Source organism: Bos indicus, chromosome 5 (genome assembly GCF_029378745.1).
Source record: "Bos indicus isolate NIAB-ARS_2022 breed Sahiwal x Tharparkar chromosome 5, NIAB-ARS_B.indTharparkar_mat_pri_1.0, whole genome shotgun sequence".
Taxonomy (NCBI): domain Eukaryota; kingdom Metazoa; phylum Chordata; class Mammalia; order Artiodactyla; family Bovidae; genus Bos; species Bos indicus.
This window is the reverse complement of record NC_091764.1, coordinates 66,007,959-66,031,357: the sequence shown is the minus strand read 5'-3', so window position 1 is coordinate 66,031,357 and position 23,399 is coordinate 66,007,959. Positions and strand designations below refer to the sequence as shown.

At 36.1% G+C, this 23,399-nt stretch overlaps 1 protein-coding gene across 2 annotated transcripts in view; it reads right to left on the bottom strand.

Annotated features, from left to right (window-relative positions):
- Positions 1-23,399, bottom strand: part of PARPBP (PARP1 binding protein) — a 66,397-nt gene that overhangs the window by 14,462 nt on the left and 28,536 nt on the right. For both annotated transcript variants that reach the window (XM_019961180.2, XM_070789632.1), the window contains exons 7-9: positions 9,796-9,979; positions 5,515-5,693; positions 3,315-3,396 (exon numbers count right to left, since the gene is read on the bottom strand). In XM_019961180.2, the coding sequence (XP_019816739.2) occupies positions 3,315-3,396; positions 5,515-5,693; positions 9,796-9,979 (445 nt within the window). The remainder of the gene's footprint in view (positions 1-3,314; positions 3,397-5,514; positions 5,694-9,795; positions 9,980-23,399) is intronic.

Sequence of the window (23,399 nt, the reverse complement as noted above, 5' to 3'; positions counted from 1 at the left end):
GTATTTTGCAATGATCTACTACATCCTAGTTAGAAACAGAATCCTCCAAGTCTGAGTGATTTCGTGATTCTGTTCCCTCCTTGAGAGCATTTTACTTTCTCTTCAATAACATCTTGAAGACTGCATATTTTCTGTTATCCCCCATTTTTCTGTAGCCTGAAGAATGACAGAGGTAGAAGTAATGCTCAATAGAGGAGACAGATCATCTGAAAAAATATCTGGGTTGGTTCTGCACTTTCTTCTAAGAATTTATTATGTATCATATGTACTAGAAAAAGTCCCTCTACTTAGAGTCTGTATTTCATTCAAATGGAAGGTGATCATTTGGATAATTGCCACAATTCAGTATGCAGCACTAGAGCCTCCAAAGAGTCAATGTGTGAACTCCAGAGTTCATTTTCCACATTACTATGCAGTTACCACTTCTATTATTTCTCTAAAAAGGAAAAAAAATAAAAAACACCACATACTTAGCTGGCTTCTCAGTTTTGGAAATATTTCAGTAATAATTCTCAGGACGTTGTCAACTCACTAGCACACTGTATGGACACTGGAGCTAGACTGAGCTGCTGAATCATGTTGTGCCTTTTCGCTCTGAAATCAGTTTCCTTGCTTAGCCATCATTTTTGAAGTTTACAGTATCCAATTACATTACTTTCTGTTGTTTGCTTTTGGTGAATATTTTTACTAGTTTTGCTATTCTGTACTCATTTTAAGTATTGGGGAGGGAAATTCTATGACTTGAACTCAATCCACCATTTTAATTTGGATATACTCAGTTTGCAAGTATCCTAAAGGTTAAACACAGATGTCTAATTTTCTAATGCCATGAGCATTCTATTGCCTGGCTGCTTATAAAGGTACTAGAGTTAGATCCAGCCTATTTTTTCACACTATCTATGCTAGTTTTTACTGTCCCAACTATGCCAAGCTTTAAGGATCCAGTGTTTTTCTGATCTGCTGACTTAAGCTATTTAGTTAACGCTTATAATTATTCTGACATACATATAATATGAAGGAAAATACTAGACTCAGAATAAGAAAAAGAGATGTATAAACAACTTTTGAGTTGCATCTGATAAGCAAAATACTGCTAAATCAAGCTGGAAGGAACAAAACTAATTAATTTACAAGAATCTAAGAAGGTAAATATCTCTCTAAAAAATATTGTAATAAAAAAGTACGAAGGTACTTGTATAAACCACTTGGAAACTGGCAGTAAGAATGGGGATAAAGCATTTTCTAAAGGTTCCTACCAAAACCATGAAGGTTCAGGAAGAACCTTCTAATTTCCTTCACAGGGGAATTTATTTGACCATCATAGACAATTTTCCAAATAAGGTACAGTAGGAAATAAAACTTGAGCACTTAAAATGAGTTAATGAACACTTTCCAAAGTGGTTTCATAGGATTTTGTGATCAGGAGTGCCTACTTCTATTTATAAACAAGGAAATGAAAATCCAAGAAAAGTTAATTTGCCCCAAATACTAATGACATGGATATTTCACAATCAAGTATGATCTACATCAAAATTCTAAGTTCTCTAATATTATCTACTGTTGTCTTTCCAAGACAGTATTTCAAGTACAGATCATATCTTCTTTCCATGACTAAAAGAAAAGAACTAAATACCAAAAGAGAAAAAGTAACAGGATAATAAAGTAATAAAAGTTGTTAAACTACTTTTCCATAGTTACTCAGTAGTAAATATTAGCAGCATTTTTTTGTTATTCCAGCAAGTATTCAACCTGGCCATGGTTCAGCTATATACCTGGCTAAACCAATTATTTTCACACTTTGCTTTCATAAAGAGTACTGTACTATAAAATATAACCATAAACACCAATTCCTTCCTTTCTCTATTGCCATTTAGTTTCAGAGCTATGTAGACTAAGCCCACTTCACTATTAAGTAACAAAAGCAATGTAATTACAGTCTCATTAGTACTTATCCATAGCTTCACACAATGGCATAAGATACGTCCTGGTAGTTATGATACCTTGGATAAGGTGCTTTCTCAAGGATTTTGATTTCCTCATTTATAAATAAGACTGGATCAGATAAGCTGTTTTCTACTTTCCAAACTTTACAAATTGGTTAATAAATTTTATAGCAATTAGTTGACTCATCAATTTCTAAAAAGACCTTCTCTTTCTTCAGATAGATCATCTCATTTTGATTTACTTAGTTTAACAAAATATCCCAATGATCTTTAAATGAAAATATTAAAGTTTGTCATTATCCATAGAAGGAAAAAATTAAAGAATTTGTTACATTTCTGTTTCTAATCAAGCCCAAAGGATAGATTGTTTTTCAAAAATCTTATGCCTTGGCTATAAGTACTTGGGTTAACAAAGAATTGGAAAGTTTTTCCAAAGAAAAATTATGCAAAAGTCAATGATGTATTCCATAGATGTTATTTACTAATAGCTACTAATAATCAATAGAAAGATCAGGCTTATTAATCTAAATAAACTAAATGGATTTGCAGTATGTAGATGAAACAGATAACTATAAGTTTTACTAACTGGGACTAACTTGCCAAATGTGAATACAAAGAACAAATTAGAGTTCTCAAGTTTTATTAAGAGATGAATAATTATTTGATAATTTAAGGATAACTGTAAATTTTACATGAAAATTTTGTTAAATGAACAAATTCCCAACCATAGAACAGTGTCTGACATATAGCAGATATTCAATAAATATATATATATTAAATGAATAAATGAGTTAAAAATAAGCTTCTTTTTGAGACAAAGATTAAGAAAAATTTAAATGCCTAAAAACATGTTATTAACTACATATAGGCACAATGTTTCATATGTGAACAGGGATGCTAAATGAAAATATAAAGAATAGCTTTAGTGAATGAACAATGTGAAATGTTCTCCTTGTCTCAATCTACAATCAATTACATTCTGCCATTATGTCTTCAGACAGGAACAAAATTGAAACTACACAGACTCTCAAGACTCAGTTTAAGATACGAGAAATGTAAATGAGAAAACCATGTTCTCTTTATTTTCCCCTTCATTCACTGAACAGATATTTATTGACCACTTACCACAGCAGGTGCTTATTCCTTTCCTTCTTTTAGGTCCAGGGTATTGAATATGTCAGATACAGATTAGCCAAGATTGTATTAAAAGGAAAGTTTCTGTATATCAACTGTCATAATTTATTTTCCATTTAATCCCTATAGTTCCATGTATAATGTATATTTATAATATCCAGCTCAGCTTTATATATTTATTTCTTCTAAAAGCAAAACAAATTTTTATCATTTTCATGATAGTACATTAAATTGTACCTTGATTTTTTTCTCTTCCATTGACTTATAGATGCGTTCTCTTAAGGGTTTCATTGGTGAATTATCCACTTGTGTGGGAGATCTACATCCAAAAAAAGTAAACATTTACAAACCAAAGTAGCTTTTAAATTTGTTTTCACCTCTCCTCAACCCTACAGTTAGAGAATAAAAGTTTATTCTGAACCTAGTGGTTTATAGTACTATATAAAAAGTGTTCATATTCCTATTCTGAGAGTTCTAAATTTGCTTAATTCTAATAATTTGCTTAATTAATTAGTTCAGTAACTAAACACTTGAGCTTCTATTATATGTAAGGCATTGTATAAGATGTTGTGAAGAACAGAAAGTTCACTCATTCACTGACTCTGAATTCAGGAATCTTGACCTAAGCGAAATAAGATATACACATAACTAAAATTCAAAGTAAAAAAGGACAGATGCCATAGCAGGGAAATTCAAAAGAGAAGAACATAGTTTAGAAATAGGAGGGTCAGGGAAGACACAATAGAGAAGTAGACACTGGCACTTTGGAGCCAGTCAAACCTGGATTCCTCAATAAATCCATTTTTAGCTTAATAGAGCCAGAGTCATAACCCCTTGGAGTCAAAAGACCATTATATAAGAATAAAGGATAGTCTATTATAAGAAAGACTAGTTTATAACACTACATTGACTTACATTCATATACTCTGTCCTTAATTTTAACATTTCAATGCAGACCATTATTTCCTAGTGGCTCAGATGGCAAAGAATCTGCCTGCAATGCAGGAGACCTGGGTTTGTTCCCTGGGTCGGGAAGATCCTCTAGAGAAGGAAATGGCAACCCACTTCAGTATTCTGGCCTGAAGAATTCCATGAACAGAGGAGCCTGGTGGGCTACAGTCCATGCGTAGAGAGTCGGACACACCTGAGCGACTAACACACACACACACCCCCGCCATGGACTGGTACTTGTCTGCACAATGACAACTGAAAATGCTAAGGTAACTATAAACATGTGTTTGGATACATGATTGAGTAAAGAAAAGTATCTCTTTAAAATGGATATGGGGATTAATTTTGTTTAGAAAATCCTATAAACACAAAATAACTTTTTCTTAGAAAATTATATAATTCAATCTAAGAGAAAACTTAAACCATTAATATTTCTACCTAAAAGCAAACTTTGTTAAACAGAAATAAATTAACAGGAGGAGAAAAAAAAATAAGGTTCATCTTCTTTATACTGTTCTCTGGACTCCAACCCATGGTATAAGTAAATCACTGATAAAATAAACTTTTATTGTAAAGGAATTAGAAGACAACATTGAATGATAGAGAATCATGAAGTTAGTCTTTCAAGAGAAAAGACAGTGAAGCACAGGAGAAAGAGCATAAAGCAATCATGGATGGCTCTGAACAATTTTGGATGAAAGTCAGATTTCTAAAAGGTAGTTCAAGCAGAAAATAGAAAAGATCAAACAGGTCAATTTTGTAAAAATCTTTTATAATGTACTAAATACAATTTTAAATGGTTGTTCTAAAATTTTAAATGTTTCTATAAATGAATATTCATTAATTAAAATATCACCAACTTAGTGTTTTGACTAAATTGTTAAAACTGGAGAGTACCATAATGTCTTGTACAGAATACCAAAGGTAATTTAGTATTTTCTTCCTCATGTGAGGAAGAACAAGTAACTGTCAATTCCAGTGCAAGTCTGGAGTATAGCAACTCTCCTATTCTCAGGCAAAATAGCACAATCCTTGGAGCAGAGACCTCAGGTTCTGGAGAAGGACACCTCTGCCACTTGCTAACTTGGACAAATTGCTTACTATCTTTCTCAAGTCTAATTCTTTACTTATAAAGTGGGGATACTACTAAAAGAGACTCTTGTGGAGGTTGATACAAGTGAAGCATTCAGCAACATTTTTGACACAAATATCTTAGCAAACAAATATTTCCAAAACAAAAAACAAGAACGAAGAAACAAAAATTACTGGTCATAATCTCACAAAATAGCATTTTATATATGACTTCCTCACATTCAAATGTTAAATCTCCCTTTAACTAACTTTTGTTTTTTCTCTTCACACATTTTCTGTAGTTCCCAAGTTTCCTACCATAACATATAATTCTTTTATAACCAATGAGGGGCTTTTTCAAAAATTTCCTTTATAGACCTAACATTCACATACATATAACTTCCACATTACTTACCGAAAAAGTGTAAGAACAGAAGTTCCATTAGGATGAATTGTGTTTTCATTGTCATACAAAAGCTCTGCTTTGTTTTTGGTAGGAGCACTGGCTGCTTCTTCATCCAAAAGAACTAGTAAAGCTTTCACAGTATCTCTGCCACAGTATGCAGTGCCATGGTTTATGGTATGAGATTTTGGCTAGAACAAGAAATAATTTCAAGTAAATGTAAGAATCACTCCAGCTGGGTCAATCAACCATTCTTTTCCATTTCATGTGCTATTGTTATCCCTCCTCTTCTATTAAGCTATAAAAAATCAGCCACAAGAAGTGGCTTTAAGGCTTGTGAATATTTCTCCCTCGAGCCATATTAAAATCTACCTTATGAGCTTCCAGAAGCACCAAAAAATACAGAAAATAATATTATCAAATGAAGACATTAGATTTTGGACAAAATAACACTAAGATTTACGTCAAGAAGTTTAACTACAATTTATGTGACCGAGAAAGGTAACATCCAAAATCTTTCAAGCTATGCTTCACAATATGTGAACCGAGAACTTTCAGATGCACAAGCTGGATTTAGGAAAAGGCAGAGTAACCAGAGATCAAATTGCCAACATCTGCTGGATCATAGAAAAAGCAAAAGAATCCCAGAAAAACATCTACTTCTGCTTCACTGACTACGCTAAAGCCTTTGACTGTGTGGATCACAACAAACAGCAGAAAATTCTTAAAGAGGTGGGAATACCAGACCACTTTACCTGCCTCCTGAGAAACCTTATGCAGGTCAAGAACAGGACATTTAGAACGGGACACGGAACAACAGACTGGTTGAAAAATTGGGAAAGGACTATGTCAAGGCTATATATATTGTCACCCTGCTTATTTAACATATGCAGAGTACACCATTCGAAATGCTGCACTGGATGAATCAAAATCTGGACTCAAGACTGTCAGGAGAAGTATCAATAACCTCAGATATGCAGATGATACCACCCTAATGACAGAAAGTGAAAAGGAACTAAAGAGTCTTTTGATAAAGGTGAAGGAGGAGAGTGAAAAAGCCGGCTTAAAACTCAACATTCAGAAAACTAAGATCACAGCATCTGGTCCCATCACTTCATAGCAAACAGGGAAAAAATGGAAATAGCGACAGATTTTATTTTCTTGGGCTTCAAAGAAAGTCATGGACATTGACTGCAGCCATGAAATTAAAAGAAGCTTACTCTTTGGAAGAAAAGCTATGATGAAACTAGGCAGCGTATTAAAAAGCAGAGACATCACTTTGCTGACAAAGGTCCATATAGTCAAAGCTATGGTTTTTCCAGTAGTCTTGTGTGGATATGAGAGCTGGACCAGAAAGAAGGCTGAGCACTGAAGAATTGACTTTTTCGAATTGTGGTCCTGAAGAAGACTCTTGTGAGGCCCTTGGACAGCATGGAGATCAAAGCAGTCAATTCTAAAGGAAATCAACCCTGAATAGTCGTTGGAAGGACTGATGTAGAAGCTGAAGCTCCAATATTTTGACCACCTGATGTGAACAGTCAACTCACTTGAAAAGACCCTGATGCTGGGAAAGATTGAGGGCAGGAGGAGAAGGGAGCTGCAGAGGATGAGATGGTTGGATGGCATCACTGACTCAATGGACGTTAAGTTTGAGCAAACTGTGGGAGATAGTAAAAGACAGGGAAGCCTGGCGGGCTGCAGTCCATGGGGTCTCAAAGAGTCGGACATGACTGAGCACAGAACAACAACAACAGATGTGACTTCAGCCACATGACTTAATCTGTTTATTTTTTCTCTCTTATACCAGAAGTGGGATTCTGGTGATCTGAATACCAACCCCACAGATGGCTGTAAAGATCTACTCAAATGCAAAAATAAAAAGACTAGTTGACCTTCATTCTTTCAGTAATCAGCCATAAGTACATCCTAAGTCCCAAGAACTGTGTTTGAAAGGTAAAAACCAATACCTCAAGGGACCCATAGTCTCTTTGACAAAATAAACAAGTAACCAATAAAGGCATTACAGAGTGCTAAGTGCTATTTTGAAGACCATGTATACCTTATGCAGTAGGAGCACATCAAAGGAAGCACACCAATTTACCCTGGTATCAGGGATGGTTTCACAAAGGAGACACACAGGGGTAAGGAAGAATATGGTATTTTCAGTGACCAGGTAGCAAAGAAGGGTAACATAGAGGGAGTCATGTGGGATGAGGCTGGGAAAGCTTTGTATATCGGACAAAGAAGTTACAAGTCAGTCTGTTACAAAGTTAAAACCTCTTACTTTATTAAAAAAAGGAAATAAAATGATACTTCTTACATTTTAGAAAAAAGATAGCAATGATGGCAATGTATAAAATATATTCCAGGCTAAGACTGTTATTAAACATGGAGCATACATGTGTGCTCAGTCCCTAAGTTTGTATCCGACTCTTTGAGACCCTGGGGACTGTAGCCTGCCAAGCTCCTCTGTCCATGGGATTTTCCAGGCAAGAATACTGGAGTGGGTTGCCATTTCCTTCTCCAGGAGATCTTCCTGACCCAGCGATCAAACCCACATCTCCTGCTTGGCAGGCAGTTTCTTTACCACTGAGCGACCTGGGACACAGGACCACAAATTAAGAGACTGTAATAGTCCAGCTCAGAAATGAAGAAGGTAGTAACAGTGAACTAAAACAGTAGCAGTGGAGATAAAGAAATAGTAGATTAAAAGGGGAGAGCTGGAAAAACTTAGTAACTAGACAGAAGAATAGGGAAAATATATGATAATACTACACATAGATACACATTAAGAACAAACTTTGATGGCATTTCTGGCTGGGTTCATACCAACTAACTAGCTGTGTGTGCTGTAAACCTCTGGGAAAGTTGCTCAGCCTCACTGTGCTTCAGTTAAATCATAGGTAAAATAGGGATAATGATAGTGCCTAACCAGAGTGTTGCTGGACATTGTGCTATTTAAGAGCAAGAGTTGCCCTTTCGGGGTCATCTGTTATAGATGTACCATTTTTTTCAAGTTTCATCAACATGGTCTTGGCCTCCTTTCTCTACTTGGCTGACTCAGGCTACCAAGAATTGGTAGCCTGACTCTAGCTAGCTACACCAGAATTTTAACAAACTGCCTATCAAAAACTGGTACTTAATATACATGTATCATTGGCACCAAATACGTCCATACTGTTTAATACTAATTTGATTGAGAATTATAGAATTTTATTTTTCAAAGATTTTCAGTTTGGATGAAACATGAAATTAAGAACCAAGTTGTCTACATCTTCACTTCTTGTGATAGGAAATGGCAAAGACTGATGCTTTTATATATCTGCACTGTGATAGCTCCTGACATAATAAAACCTGGTGGTCATTTGAGCCAAGTTAGCCATAGGAAGTGTTAACACACACAAAATACAAGGGAAAACAACCCAGAATCTCTCCTGCCTTCAAATTAAGCTAAAAGCATGCACTGATACAGAAAACAGCTAAAAATAGTGCACAAGGACTGGAGATAAACAAATGAATTACAAAAATTAAGTGAAAGTCTTCCTTCATACACAGGCTATCACAATTACACCTAAGGAAAAGAGGATTTTGTTACCTGAACAGTTAAATTGCAACAAATGAATTATTGTAACACATACTCCAAAATTCTGTTTTAGAATTAAAAGCACAGTAGTCAATTTCCCCTATAAAACTATACTTACAAAACCTTATAATGTTTGACTATCTATGTTAAAAAAAAAAAAAAACAAGAAAGAGGTAAATTTTCTGGAACATATAATTAAAAGATTACTAAGTATAGGAAAAATTCCTAATATTAGCAGTAAACTGGCAACAGAGGTAGAAAATAAGAGATCATGGAAATAGAAAAATTCTATAGAAGAAAAATAAACTGCTGAATAAAAACCATTTCTGTGGTTTTTCTATGGAGTGCCTAGCCCTGGGATCACAACCAGAGAAACCACTCTTCTTTCACATCTGAGCATGAGGAAATAATTGTTCTGTAAAAATAATTATTGAAAAATATGACAAAACACCTTAATATCCCTCAAGAACTATAAATTTCTAGTGCTACAAGAGATGCTGAAGATTATCCAGTGCCTTCCTTTGATAAACAGAGATAATTTGTCCCATAGATGTTATGATTTCCCCAAGTTGAACATAATCCTGCATAATCCTATTGAGAAACTTACATTTTCAACAGTCTTCTGATTTAAGTAGCAATAGTAAATCATTTCTACAGCCACTAGAAAAGATAATGTTTTGTATAGAAGGATAAAATAAAAACCTCATTACCCGTGCAGGACTGATGTCAGTGGTACTAAGAGCCACATCTCCTTGTTGAGAATTGATAATATTTTTAATCCTCAAATCCAAATCTTGAGCAACTTCCTCTACTGCTTTATAAAAAGGATCCCTGCTGTTCTGGCCTTTAATCAGCTGCATCTTTATCACTGAGAGTATCCGACCCCCCGCAATGCTGAAAATAGAAATAAGATCACTTTTATAATAACATTTTGAGATGACAATATGTTTATAAGCTTGAAAATATAATGCTCAGAGTTAATCAACACTTTTCAGAGAATATGGCTTTGATCTTACAGATCAAACAGTAACACATTTAAGAAAAGCATAAGAACCATTAGAAACAAAATTTAAAAGTTTTTCTAAAAGCAAGTTACTTCAATAAGGTAAGTTACTTCTTCCTTGATTTGAAAGCTGAAGGAAATAATTTAGTTATATATGATATCTGATCAACTGGAGCCCACCCTACTGAATCACAATCTCCAGAAAAGGGTACTAAAGAGTTGCATTTATTTTGCAGTTACCACCAGTGATTCTTATGACTAGACAAGCTTGGGAAAATTTTCATGAAAAAATTAGCTCCTTGAGAAAGGAACCATATTTTACTAATCTTCACACTAACTTGGCAAACAGGAGAAATAATTGATATTTTTACTGAATAAATGACCACTATCACATGCAACAGCTTCCCTGGTGGCTCAGATGGTAAAGAATCCACCTGCAAGGCAGGAGACCTGGGTTTGATCCCTGGGTTGGAAACATCACCTGGAGGAGGGCATGGCAGCCCACTCCAATATTCTTGCCTGGAGAATCCCCATGGACAGAGCAGCCTGGTGGCCTACAGGCCATGGGGTCGCAAAGAGTTGGACATGACTGAGCAACTAAGCACAGCACAGAATAGCATCACATGCAACGGGGCTTCCTTAGTGGCTCAGTGATAAAGAACCACCTGCAATGCAGAAGATGTGGCAGCAGCTGTGGGAAGACCCCTTGGAGAAAGAAATGGCAGCCCACTCCAATATTCTTGCCTGGAAAACCACATGGGCAGAGAAACCTGGCGGGCAGCAGTCCATGGAGTCATAAAGAGTCAGACATGACTGAGCAACTAAACAACAACAATCACAAGCAACAGTCTGAAGTTTTTACTTGTAAGACAAAAGACATATGTTTTACTATTTTTATATTATTATTTGTGGTAGAAAAGCACTTAGTTTCAACTTACACTATGGCAGACTAGTTACTCTAGGGGAACATTCCACTAGGCTTGGTAGGAATCAGGGAAAATGTCCAAGTATAACCCAATTTCATCCCTAAAAAGTGACAAACAAAAGTTGGAGTGGAAAGCTGGAAGCTGTGAGTGGTAAGTAGGATGAATGAGGGTTTTCCTGAGGACAAAAAGCAATGTGATCAGGACCCAAACCCTAAGTGCAAGAAATTTCCAGAGTCTGAACCTTCCAAGTGGGTAGCAACTAGTATGAGTTTTATTTATATTTATTCTACAATATTTTGTATTTTTGAAGTTAAAAAAAATTTTTTTTTCTATTTGGTTATGGCATAGATATAAAATTTTTTATATTGATATGTGTCTAGCAACACTGTTAAACTCTACTGTTAATTTTAATAATTTGCATTTAGATTCCTGGAGTTCTCTACACATACAATCATATTCATATTATCACTAAATAGACTTTTATTTCTTTTTAATTGTTGTATCTCCTATTTCTTTTTCTTACCTTAGTACACTGAACTGGACATCCAATGTTATGCTGAAAAGAAATGAGAGCAGGAACTCTTGTCTTGTTCTAAATCTTAAATAATATGCTAAAACATTTTATCATTAAGTAGGTTTTCAAGAAACCCTATATCTTAGTTCATTTTACACTGAAAGAGTAGTAGCCCTATAAGTTGGGGATGTCCCAATAGACATCTCACCTTCAGCAATCCCTGGGCTTGTCCCCCTGCCCCTTTAGACTTTGGTGGCTATAAAAACAGACCCTCCAAATCACCAAATTCAGCAAGTACTTTCAAAATAAAAGCTGGCTTCCCTTCTTGACTTTCCTCTCTGGCTTTCTTCCTTCCCATTGTTTTTGGCCTGTATTTTCATTACATTCACCTCCTAATAAATACATTTAAGAATTGGTTTATAAATATGTTATCCAGCAATATTATTTTCAATGGAAGGGTCAATCAGGGGACCTAGTCTGCTATATATCTGTAATCAGAAGTCTGAACAAACTCTAAGAATTCTTTTATGTAAACAAACATTCATTTTACAACTGGTTTTTCTTCTTAATTTTCAATTAAAACCATACAAAATAATTGGATGAAATGTAGTCAAAATGAAAACATAGTTAAACACTGTGTGCTTTTTCTGGGAATTAATCTCTAATGGAAGAGTTCTGGCAAAGATTCAAAAGCATAATCAAATATGAAAGAGTATCATAGTGTCAGTTCTAAGAACAAAAGAAAAAGCTTTCAATAATATTAAAGGTAAAAGTCACCTTTGCCTTCTTTTCTCATTCCTTCTATAAGACCAAATATTCTAAATTTTAAAGATGATATAATCCCCTGGATGAACTGTACTTAGGAAAAATTTGTAAGATTTGTATTTCAGATGCTTGCCAAGCTCAGCATTTTGACCCTTAACAAAATCCGCAAACACTGGTGCTATGACTTCTATTGCTATACATTCATGACAAGAGCCAATACTAGCTCTTGAAATATCTGCTCAGCAACACAGTAGCATAATTTAAATTCTTGCTTCTAGTGTCTAAGAAACTCCTAAAGTTTTAACCCAAATGATGCCAGGACATTTGTGCTAAGCACTAGAGATACAAAATGAATATTTCTTTTTAAAAGGTCACAGTTGATCATTTGATACAATGAGATACGGAAGGTACAGCAGTAATTTAAGTACGGAGGTAAGAAAGAAGGGGTCTTCAGGAAAGCACTCAGAAGAAATTACTACTCTGGAAGAATGTGGGTGAGAAAGAAATAAACTAAAATTCCTGACTAATAAATGCATCCCATTAAAGCCCTGAGGCAGAAACAGAAAAATGAAGCAAGTCAGGAAAAACACAACTAAAACCTTAAAACTGAATCAAAACATAGTGACTGAAAGAGGATAATAGGCAATAATAACAAATAATTGGCAATATTTTACTATAGTTATTGACTATCTTTAGTGTATAGAATGGAGAAGGAAATGGCAACCTACTCCAGTATTCTTGCCTGGAAAATCCCATGGACGGAGGAACCTGGTAGGCTACAGTCCATGGGGTCGCAAAGAGTTGGACAAAGTGACTTCACTTTCTTTCACTTACTATATAGAATGGCTTGCCTTTTCCCTAACATCTTTAAGAATTTGGTAACTATTTGCCATAGTAAATTATATCTTTAAAAATTGAATGTGATTAAAGGTGCTATATGAAATATATAAAAATGCTTCTGAACTATTTTGAAATGAGAAATGTAACATTAGGATTCTGGACTGGCTAATTTCAATCAGACTTAACATTCTATAAATGCACAATATTTAGTCCAATAAATATAATGCAGGTGTGCACTGAAAAGTTGTGTAATAAAAATGGAAACATAGAATTTTAAACATTTGAACAACAGGGAACTAACTAATTTATGTAACCTGAAACCCCTAATTTAAGATGTTTTTCAGGTGAAAGTATAGAGTGCATTTTATGGTGGCACCTACTGGCAAAGTATAGAAATGCAGCCATACTATAGCTCAGAAGGCCTGATCAACAGCTGGCAGTGGGGAGGCAAGCGTGATCTTGATTCCTTCCCTGTCTGTCTATAGTCCACCTTTCCTTGAACTCAAAGATTACTGTGATTCCCTACCACCACCATCCTATTATAAGACAAGCTACAAGGGTTAAACATATTTTTCTCTCTGAGTTTTAAGGTTGAGAGACAGAGGCCAGGGTAAGATACAAGCAGGGGGTGGAGAGCATAGAATGTGTACATCACACTGACACTTCTGAAGTTTCATCCTGTACCTAATACTGAATCATTGAAGGGTTTTAATTAAGTGGGTAACATCTGTTGTTTTAAAAACCCTGGCAGCAGTGAGGATGACAGGATGGAGCAACTCAAGACTGGAGGCAGAATGAACAACTCAGAGATAAGTAAACAAAAAAATCCAGGCAAAAAAGGATGAAAGACTGAAAATAGACTTTCGATGAAAAAGGGGAATACGATAGGAGCAACAGGAATAGAGATTAAAAAAAAAAGAGTATAAAAAATGCTAAGTAAGAAGAATTGATGGATCTTCGTGACTGAAGGGATAGTAAAGGGGAAAAAAGTAGTTTAAGATTTGTTCCAAATTCTGTTTGGATGGCTAGAGGGAAAGAGGCTTCATCAAGCTGGGTACTTTAGGAGGATAAGCAGACTCGCCAGGACAAAGATTTAATTTGGGAGGTGCTAAGTCTGAGGTCCCTTTGAGGTAACAACATACAGGAAGTTAAAAGATGTATTTTTGAAGCTAGGAAAAGAGTTTGAATTTCACTGAAATATGGATTAGAATTTACATATATAAGTCAGAGAGGCAGATGGAAAACAAGAGAATGACACCTCAGAAGTTAATGGGAAAAGAGTTCTATGAAAGAAAACGATCAAATTTGAGGACTCAAAAGAGACCAGAAGCTATGACAGCTAGAAGATCATAAAAGATTTTTGGTAGAATAGCTTCAGTAGAGTGGAAAAGTGAATGAGTGTGAGTCAATTAAACACAGATAAATAAATATTGAGTGCCTACTCTATGCCAGAAACTGTGCTAGGGCTAGGGAATATTGGTGAAGAAAACCAATAAAGCCCTCAGAGTTTACAACCTCACGAGAAACATATTTCAAACTATTAGCACTTGGGAGGGAAAATAATTGGGAATTGGAATAAAAAACAGTATTTTTTCAAGAATTTGAGCTATAAAAGAAAGGAACTGACAAAACCAGAGAAGATGACTTGTTTTTTCTTATAATGCTTATAGACTGGGGCTAAAGGACTAGTTGGGGAAGGAAATGGCAACCCACTTCAGTATTCTTGCCTGAGAAATCCCATGGATAGATAGCCTGGCAGACTACAATCAATGGGGCCACAAGAGTCAGACACGACCAAGTGACTAAACAACAACAGAAGGGCTGGCAGAAGCTGAAATTACGAAACAAAATGAATAATCAATGAAACTCTGTCTCAACAGGTTACCTACATTAATTGTACTCACTATAGGAAATTCCTCCCTTTTCCCCATCTGAACTTCATGTCACCCCCATTCTCCATGTATGTTTAACTCTTTCAAGTTCATCCTTCAAGATTAAGCTCAATTGTAACAACCACTCAGGTAAACTCTCCTGACAATCTTATCCCTGGCTCCCACAAACTAGGTCAATTGTCCTTTCCTATGTATATCCTTCTATTATTATATAAACAGAATTTATTGCTTTGGTTTGTAATAACTTTACTATTTAAAATCATGAAATGAATATATACTTAACACATAAAAAAATCACATTATAGAAGAAAATAAGGACTACTCAAAAAACTATTTAGACACCCACTTCTTCAGTATCTTCTCTAGAATATAGAATATTAATAATTACTTGTTATGACCAAATAATCCTAAAGGAAATCAGTCCTGAATATTCATTGAAAGGACTGATGCTGAAGCTCAAACTCCCAATACTTTGGCCACCTGATACGAAGAACTGACTCCTTGAAAAAGATCCTGATGCTGGGAAAGATTGAAGGCAGGAGGAGAAGGGGACAACAGAGGATGAGATAGTTTAATGGCATCAACAACTCGATGGACATGAGTTTGAGCAAGCTCCAGGAGTTGGTGATAAACAGGGAATCCTGGCATGCTGCAATCCATGGGGTTGCAAAGAGTCAGACACAACTGAGCAACTGAACTGAACTGATGACCAAATAGGACATTCAAAATAATTGGCTGCTAAACTGAAGAACTGAAGGCTATTCTCTTATCCAAGGTGCCTCTAAAACATACTTCTACCCTGTGTACAAAAGTGTACGTACAAATGTACTTTTACCCTGTTAACTTACGCCAACCAGAAATTCCTCCAAAAAAGAATGTAATTACAACAAATGGATTAAATATATGCACTTATATCTGCTCTCTTCTAAAGTACCATTAAAGCAACAAAAAAAGGCAAAGATTTTAAATCCATAAAGAAAAAGAGTGTGAGAGAGGAGACAATAGTCGAGAGCAGAGACATGTTATGAAACTACAGAAAGACGAAGAGCAGATGGAAAAGTATAACTGACTACCCAGAACAGAGAAAGCTACAAGCCAAGTAACTGCTCAGAGAGACACCAAGAAGTAGTAATCTCAGAAACTGAAGGCAATACTGAAGGCTATGGTGAAGGTGTCACTGCAAATAAGAAAACTGATTAACAGTATATACAAGGAACACTTAGATCCCTAAATCTCCTGTCTTATTCTGAGCAGTCAGGACTAGTGAATTTCTCTCACTTCAGAATGGAAAGCAGGATCATGCTTAAGAAACTAAGCCAGGGAGGCTCCAGACCTAGAGGCACCAACAACTGAAAATAGAGAGACTGAGTACAAGTCTGCATGTTCAACTGGGCGACTCAGAAGCAAGTTACCCTACTTCAAATCCCAGAATATTGCTAGCCAGATGGACTATATTCAAAAGGAGACTAAAGGATGCCATTGTGGAAATTTGGGGATAAGTTCCAAAGGAAAGACCTGTAGTTATTTACATTTGGAGAATCCCCAATAAAAAAGCCAATTGGTGTGACTATGCTGTTCTAATCAGGCCTCATTCTTAAATATAAAACAACAGTCTAGAATCATACCACATTTTAGGAGCACCTTTAACTTGAAAGAGGGCAAAAGAAACAAAAACACTCAACTTAGATAAAACAAAGACTATTCAGGAAGCAGATAAAAATAATCTTAAAGAGATAAATAAAACATAAGACCACATACAATCACATGTGAGAATGATGATATTTTCTCCCATTTACCCTTTCTCAGGAAACTACTTGAGCAAAATAAAAGGTTTAACCAATAAAAAAATAAAGTCATGAAATCCAGGAAACAAGGCAGAGGCAAAGAAAATTCACAAGGTGATAAAGCTTCATGGGTGACACTCTGAAACAGGCCTGGCAAGCAAAAGTACATAGACTGAATGAAGAAGACAGATGACTTTCCAGAAAAAAAAGTCTGCAAGGGCAAAAATCAGAACTGATAGATGACCTAATAAAAAGAAGAAAATGTATAGTTTCACCAGCAAACTTGATAAAGAATTAATGATAAAAAAAAGAATTAATGATAAATGTATAAAAAGCAAAGCAGAAGAAAAAAGTAGATAATCATTGACTTTAGAAAAAACAAAAATGTACACAAGATAGGAAGTATAATAATAGTATATAATATAGTTTAGCTGCAGGCAATATACAGAGCTGTAACAAGTGTGCATATGTGTCTATGTGTGTGGAAGGAGGGGGAGAGGAAAAGAGGAGTGTTGGGAGGTTAGTGAGTAGGTGGCAAATCCTCATCTCCCATGGTAGGAAGTTAACAGGTAATGTCTAAACTTGAAACTCAAATATAGCTGCATAGACTGACAAGGGTTTAATACCCAAAATATACAAACAGCTCATAGAACTCACTATCAAAACCCAAATAATCCAATCAAAAAATGGGCAGAAGACTTGAATAGACATGTTTCCAAATAAGACATAGAGATGGCTAACAGACACATGAAAAGATGTTCAATATCACTAATTATTAGAGAAATGCAAATCAAAACCACAATAAGGTATCACCTCACACCTGTCAGAATGGTCATCATTAAAAGTCTATAAATAACAAGTGCTGGAGAGGATACGGAGAAAAGGGAATCCTCAAACACTGGTAGAGGGAATATAAACAGGTGCAGCCACTATGGAAGACAGTATGAAGGTGCCTTAAAAAATTAAAAATAGAACTACCATTATGATCTGGCAATTCTACTCCTGGGTAGAACTGAAAAATCTGGAAAAATTGAAAATACTAATTTGAAAAGATATAAGTAGCCTAATATTCACAGCAGCTCTATTAACACAGCCAAGACATGGAAGCAACCTTAGTGCCTAACAACAGGTAATTGGATTAAGAAAATGTGGTATATATTCACAATGGAATATTACTCAGCCATAAAAAAGAATGAAATCTTGCCATTAGCAGCAATGTGGATGGACCTAGAGAATATTATGCTTGGTAAAGTCAGAGATACTAAATGATAGCCTTCACATGTAGAATCTACAAATGAATGTATATACAAAACAGAAGGAGATTCACAGACACAAAAAACAAACGTATGGTTACCACAGTGGGTAGGGAATAAATTAGGAATATAGGATTAATAGATACTACTATACATAAAATAGATCAGCAAGAAGTATTTACTGTATAGCACAGGGAATATACACAATATCTTATAATAACCTATAATGGTATATAAACTGCAAAAATACTGAATGCTTTATACTGGAACTAACATTACATTGTAAATCAACTATTGCAGGAGACCCTGGTTTGATACTTGGGTCAGGAAGATCCGCTGAAGGGACAGGCTACCCACTCCAGTATTCTTGGGCTTCCCTGGTGGCTCAGCTGGTAAAGAATCAGCCTGTATTGAGGGAGACCTGGGTTTGATCCCTTGGTTGGGAAGATCCTCTGGAGAAGGGAACGGCTACCCACTCCAGTATTCTGGCCTGGAGAATATACAGTCCATGGGGTTGCAAAGAGTCAGACACGACTGAGTGACTTTCACTTTAGTTACTTCAGCTTTAGCTATGTAGAGACGTGGATAGACTTAAGAGTCTGTCACACAAAGTGAAGTACGTCAGGAAGAGGAAAACAAATATCATATATTAACACACATATTTGGAATCCAGAAAAATGGTACTGCTAAGTCACTTCAGTTGTGTCCGACTCTGTGTGACCCCAGAGACGGCAGCCCACCAGGCTCCCCCGTCCCTGGGATTCTCCAGGCAAGAACACTGGAGTGGGTTGCCATTTCCTTCTCCAAAATGGTACATATGAACCTATTTCCAGGACAGGGATAGAGACACACATGTAGAGAAAAGACATGTGGATGCAGGGGGGATGGGAATAATGGGATGAATTGGGTGATTAGGATTGACATACACACACTACCATGTGTAAAATAAGTAGGCAGTAGGAACCCACTACAGAGAAGCCAATGGCACCCCACTCCAGTACTCTTGCCTGGAAAATCCCATGGACGGAGGAGCCTGGTAGGCTGCAGTCCATGGGGTCGCTAAGAGTCAGACATGACTAAGCGACTTCACTTTCACTTTTCACTTTCATGTATTGGACAAGGAAATGGCAACCCACTCCACTGTTCTTGCCTGGAGAATCCCAGGGACGGGGAAGCCTGGTGGGCTGCCATCTGTGGGGTCGCCCAGAGTCAGACACAACTGAAGCGACTTAGCAGCAGCAGCAGAAACCCACCATAGAATACAGGAAGCTCAGTTCGGTGGTCTGTGATGACCTAGATGGTTGAGATGAGGGTGGGAGGGAGGTCAAAGAGGGAGAAGATATATGTATACATATAGCTGATTCACTGTATTGTAGAGCAGAAACTAACAAAATGATGTACAGCAATTATATTCCAATAAAAAAACAGTATAAAATTTCATAAAAACTGTATAAAAATTCCATTTAAATGAGGTAAATATAGAAACAAACACAAAAAATATTAAAAGTCGATTCCTCTGAGGACTTTATTACTGTAAGTCTGTAGTACCATTTGATTTTAACAAAATATACCTATTTTGTTTTACTAAAAATAAAATATTCTTTAAAATTGGGGGGAGGAACTAAGATGGCAGAGGAGCAGGACGGGGAGAACACTTTCTCCCCCACAAATTCATCAAAAGAACATTTAAACGCCAAGTAAATTCCACAAAACAACTTCTGAATGCTGGCAGAGGATATCAGGCACCCAGAAAAGCAACCCATGTCTTCGAAAGGAGATGTTTTATCAATGGTGCTGCATAGAAGGAGAAGTTTTGAAACTACTGTAAAAATAAAACCGATAACTGGAAGCAGGAGGCTTAAGTCCAAACCCTAACTCCTGGGAACTCCGGACTCCAGGGAACATTAATTGACAGAAGCTCATTAAGCACCTCCATACCTACACTGAAACCAAGCACCACACAAGGGCCAACAAGTTCCAGGGCAAGACATACCAAGCAAATTCTCCAGCAACACAGGAACACAGCCCCGAGCTCCAAGATACAGGCTGCCCAAAGTCACCCCAAAACCATAGACATCTCATAACTCATTACTGGACACTTCATTGCACTCCAGAGAGAAGAAATACAGCTCCACCCACCAGAACACTGACACAAGCTTCCTTAACCAAGAAACCTTGACAAGCCACCTGAACAAACCCACACACAGTGAGGAAACGCCACAATAAAGAGACCCGCACAAACTGCAAGAATACAGAAAGGACACCCCAAACTCAGCAATTTAAACAAGATGAAGAGACAGAGGAATACCCAGCAGGTAAAGGAACAGGATAAATGCCCACCAAACCAAACAAAAGAGGAAGAGATAGGGAATCTACCTGATAAAGAATTCTGAATAATGATAGTGAAATTGATCCAAAATCTTGAAATCAAAATGGAATCACAGATTAATAGCTTGGAGACAAGGATTGAGAAGATGCAAGAAAGGTTCAACAAGGACCTAGAAGACATAAAAAAGAGTCAATATATAATGAATAATGCAATAAATGAAATCAAAAACACTCTGGAGGCAACAAATAGTAGACTAACAGAGGCAGAAGACAGGATTAGTGAATTAGAAGATAAAATGGTAGAAATAAATGAATCAGAGAGGAAAAAAGAAAAACGAATTAAAAGACATGAGGACAAACTCAGAGACCTCCAGGACAATATTAAACGCTACAACGTTCGAATCATAAGGGTCCCAGAAGAAGAAGACAAAAAGAAAGACCATGAGAAAATACTTGAGGAGATAATAGTTGAAAACTTCCCTAAAATGGGGAAAGAAATAATCACCCAAGTCCAAGAAACCCAGAGAGTCCCAAACAGGATAAACCCAAGGCGAATCACCCCGAGACACATATTAATCAAATTAACAAAGATCGAACACTAAGAACAAATACTAACAGCAGCAAGGGAAAAACAACAAATAACACACAAGGGAATTCCCATAAGGATAACAGCTGATCTTTCAATAGAAACTCTTCAAGCCAGGAGGGAATGGCAAGACATACTTAAAATGATGAAAGAAAATAACCTACTGCCCAGATTATTGTACCCAGCAAGGATCTCATTCAAATATGAAGGAGAAATCAAAAGCTTTACAGACAAGCAAAAGCTGAGAAAATTCTGCACCACCAAACCAGCTCTCCAACAAATACTAAAGGATATTCTCTAGACAGGAAACACAAAAAGGGTGTATAAACTCGAACCCAAAACAATAAAGTAAATGGCAATGGGATCATACTTATCAATAATTACCTTAAACGTAAATGGGTTGAATGCCCCAACCAAAAGACAGACTGGCTGAATGGATACAAAAACAAGACCCCTACATACACTGTCTACAAGATACTCACCTCAAAACAGGGGACACATACACCGAAAGTGAAGGGCTGGAAAAAGATTTTCCATGCAAATAGGGACCAAAAGAAAGCAGGAGTAGCAATACTCATATCAGATAAAATAGACTTTAAAACAAAGGCTGTGAAAAGAGACAAAGAAGGTCACTACATAATGATCAAAGGATCAATCCAAGAAGAAGATATAACAATTATAAATATATATGCACCCAACATGGGAGCACCGCAATATGTAAGGCAAATGCTAACAAGTATCAAAGGACAAATTAACAATAACACAATAATAGTGGGAGACTTTAATACCCCACTAACATCTATGGATAGATCAACTAAACAGAAAATTAACAAGGAAACACAAACTTTAAACGATACAATAGACCAGTTAGACCTAATTGATATCTATAGGACATTTCATCCCAAAACAATGAATTTCACCTTTTTCTCAAGCGCACATGGAACCTTCTCCAGGATAGATCACATCCTGGGCCATAAATCTAGCCTTAGTAAATTCAAAAAAATGGAAATCATTCCAAGCATCTTTTCTGACCACAATGCAGTAAGATTAGATCTCAAAAACAGGAGAAAAACTATTAAAAATTCCAACATATCGAGGCTGAACAACACGCTGCTGAATAACCAACAAATCACAGAAGAAATCAAAAAAGAAATCAAAATTTGCATAGAAACGAATGAAAGTGAAAACACAACAACCCAAACCTGTAGGACACTGTAAAAGCAGTCCTAAAGGGAAAGTTCATAGCAATACAGGCATACCTCAAGAAACAATAAAAAAGTCAAATAAATAACCTAACTCTACACCTAAAGCAACTAGAAAAGGAAGAAATGAAGAACCCCAGGGTTAGTAGAAGGAAAGAAATCTTAAAAATTAGGGCAGAAATAAATGCAAAAAAAACAAGAGAGACCATAGCAAAAATCAACAAAGTCAAAAGCTGGTTCTTTGAAAGGATAAATAAAATTGACAAACCGTTAGCCAGACTCATCAAGAAACAAAGGGAGAAAAATCAAATCAATAAAAGTAGAAATGAAAATGGAGAGATTACAACAGACAACACAGAAATACAAAGGATCATAAGAGACTACTATCAGCAATTATATGCCAATAAAATGGACAACGTGGAAGAAATGGACAAATTCTTAGAAAAGTACAACTTCCAAAACTGAACCAGGAAGAAATAGAAAATCTTAATAGACCCATCACAAGCACAGAAATTGAAACTGTAATCAGAAATCTTCCAGCAAACAAAAGCCCAGGTCCAGATGGCTTCACAGCTGAATTCTACCAAAAATTGAGAGAAGAGCTAACACCTATCCTACTCAAACTCTTCCAGAAAATTGCAGAGGAAGGTAAAATTCCAAACTCATTATATGAGGCCACCATCACCCTAATACCAAAACCTGACAAAGATGCCACAAAAAAAGAAACCTACAGGCCAATATCACTGATGAACATAGATGCAAAAATCCTTAACAAAATTCTAGCAATCAGAATCCAACAACACATTAAAAAGATCATACACCATGACCAAGTGGGCTTTATCCCAGGGATGAAAGGATTCTTCAGTATCCGCAAATCAATCAATGTAATACTCCACATTAACAAATTGAAAAATAAAAACCATATGATTATCTCAATAGATGCAGAGAAAGCCTTTGACAAAATTCAACATTCATTTATGATAAAAACTCTCCAGAAAGCAGGAATAGAAGGAACATACCTCAACATAATAAAAGCTATATATGACAAACCCACAGCAAACATTATCCTCAATGGTGAAAAATTGAAAGCATTTCCCCTAAAGTCAGGAACAAGACAAGGGTGCCCACTTTCACCATTACTATTCAACATAGTTTTGGAAGTTTTGGCCACAGCAATCAGAGCAGAAAAAGAAATAAAAGGAATCCAAATTGGAAAAGAAG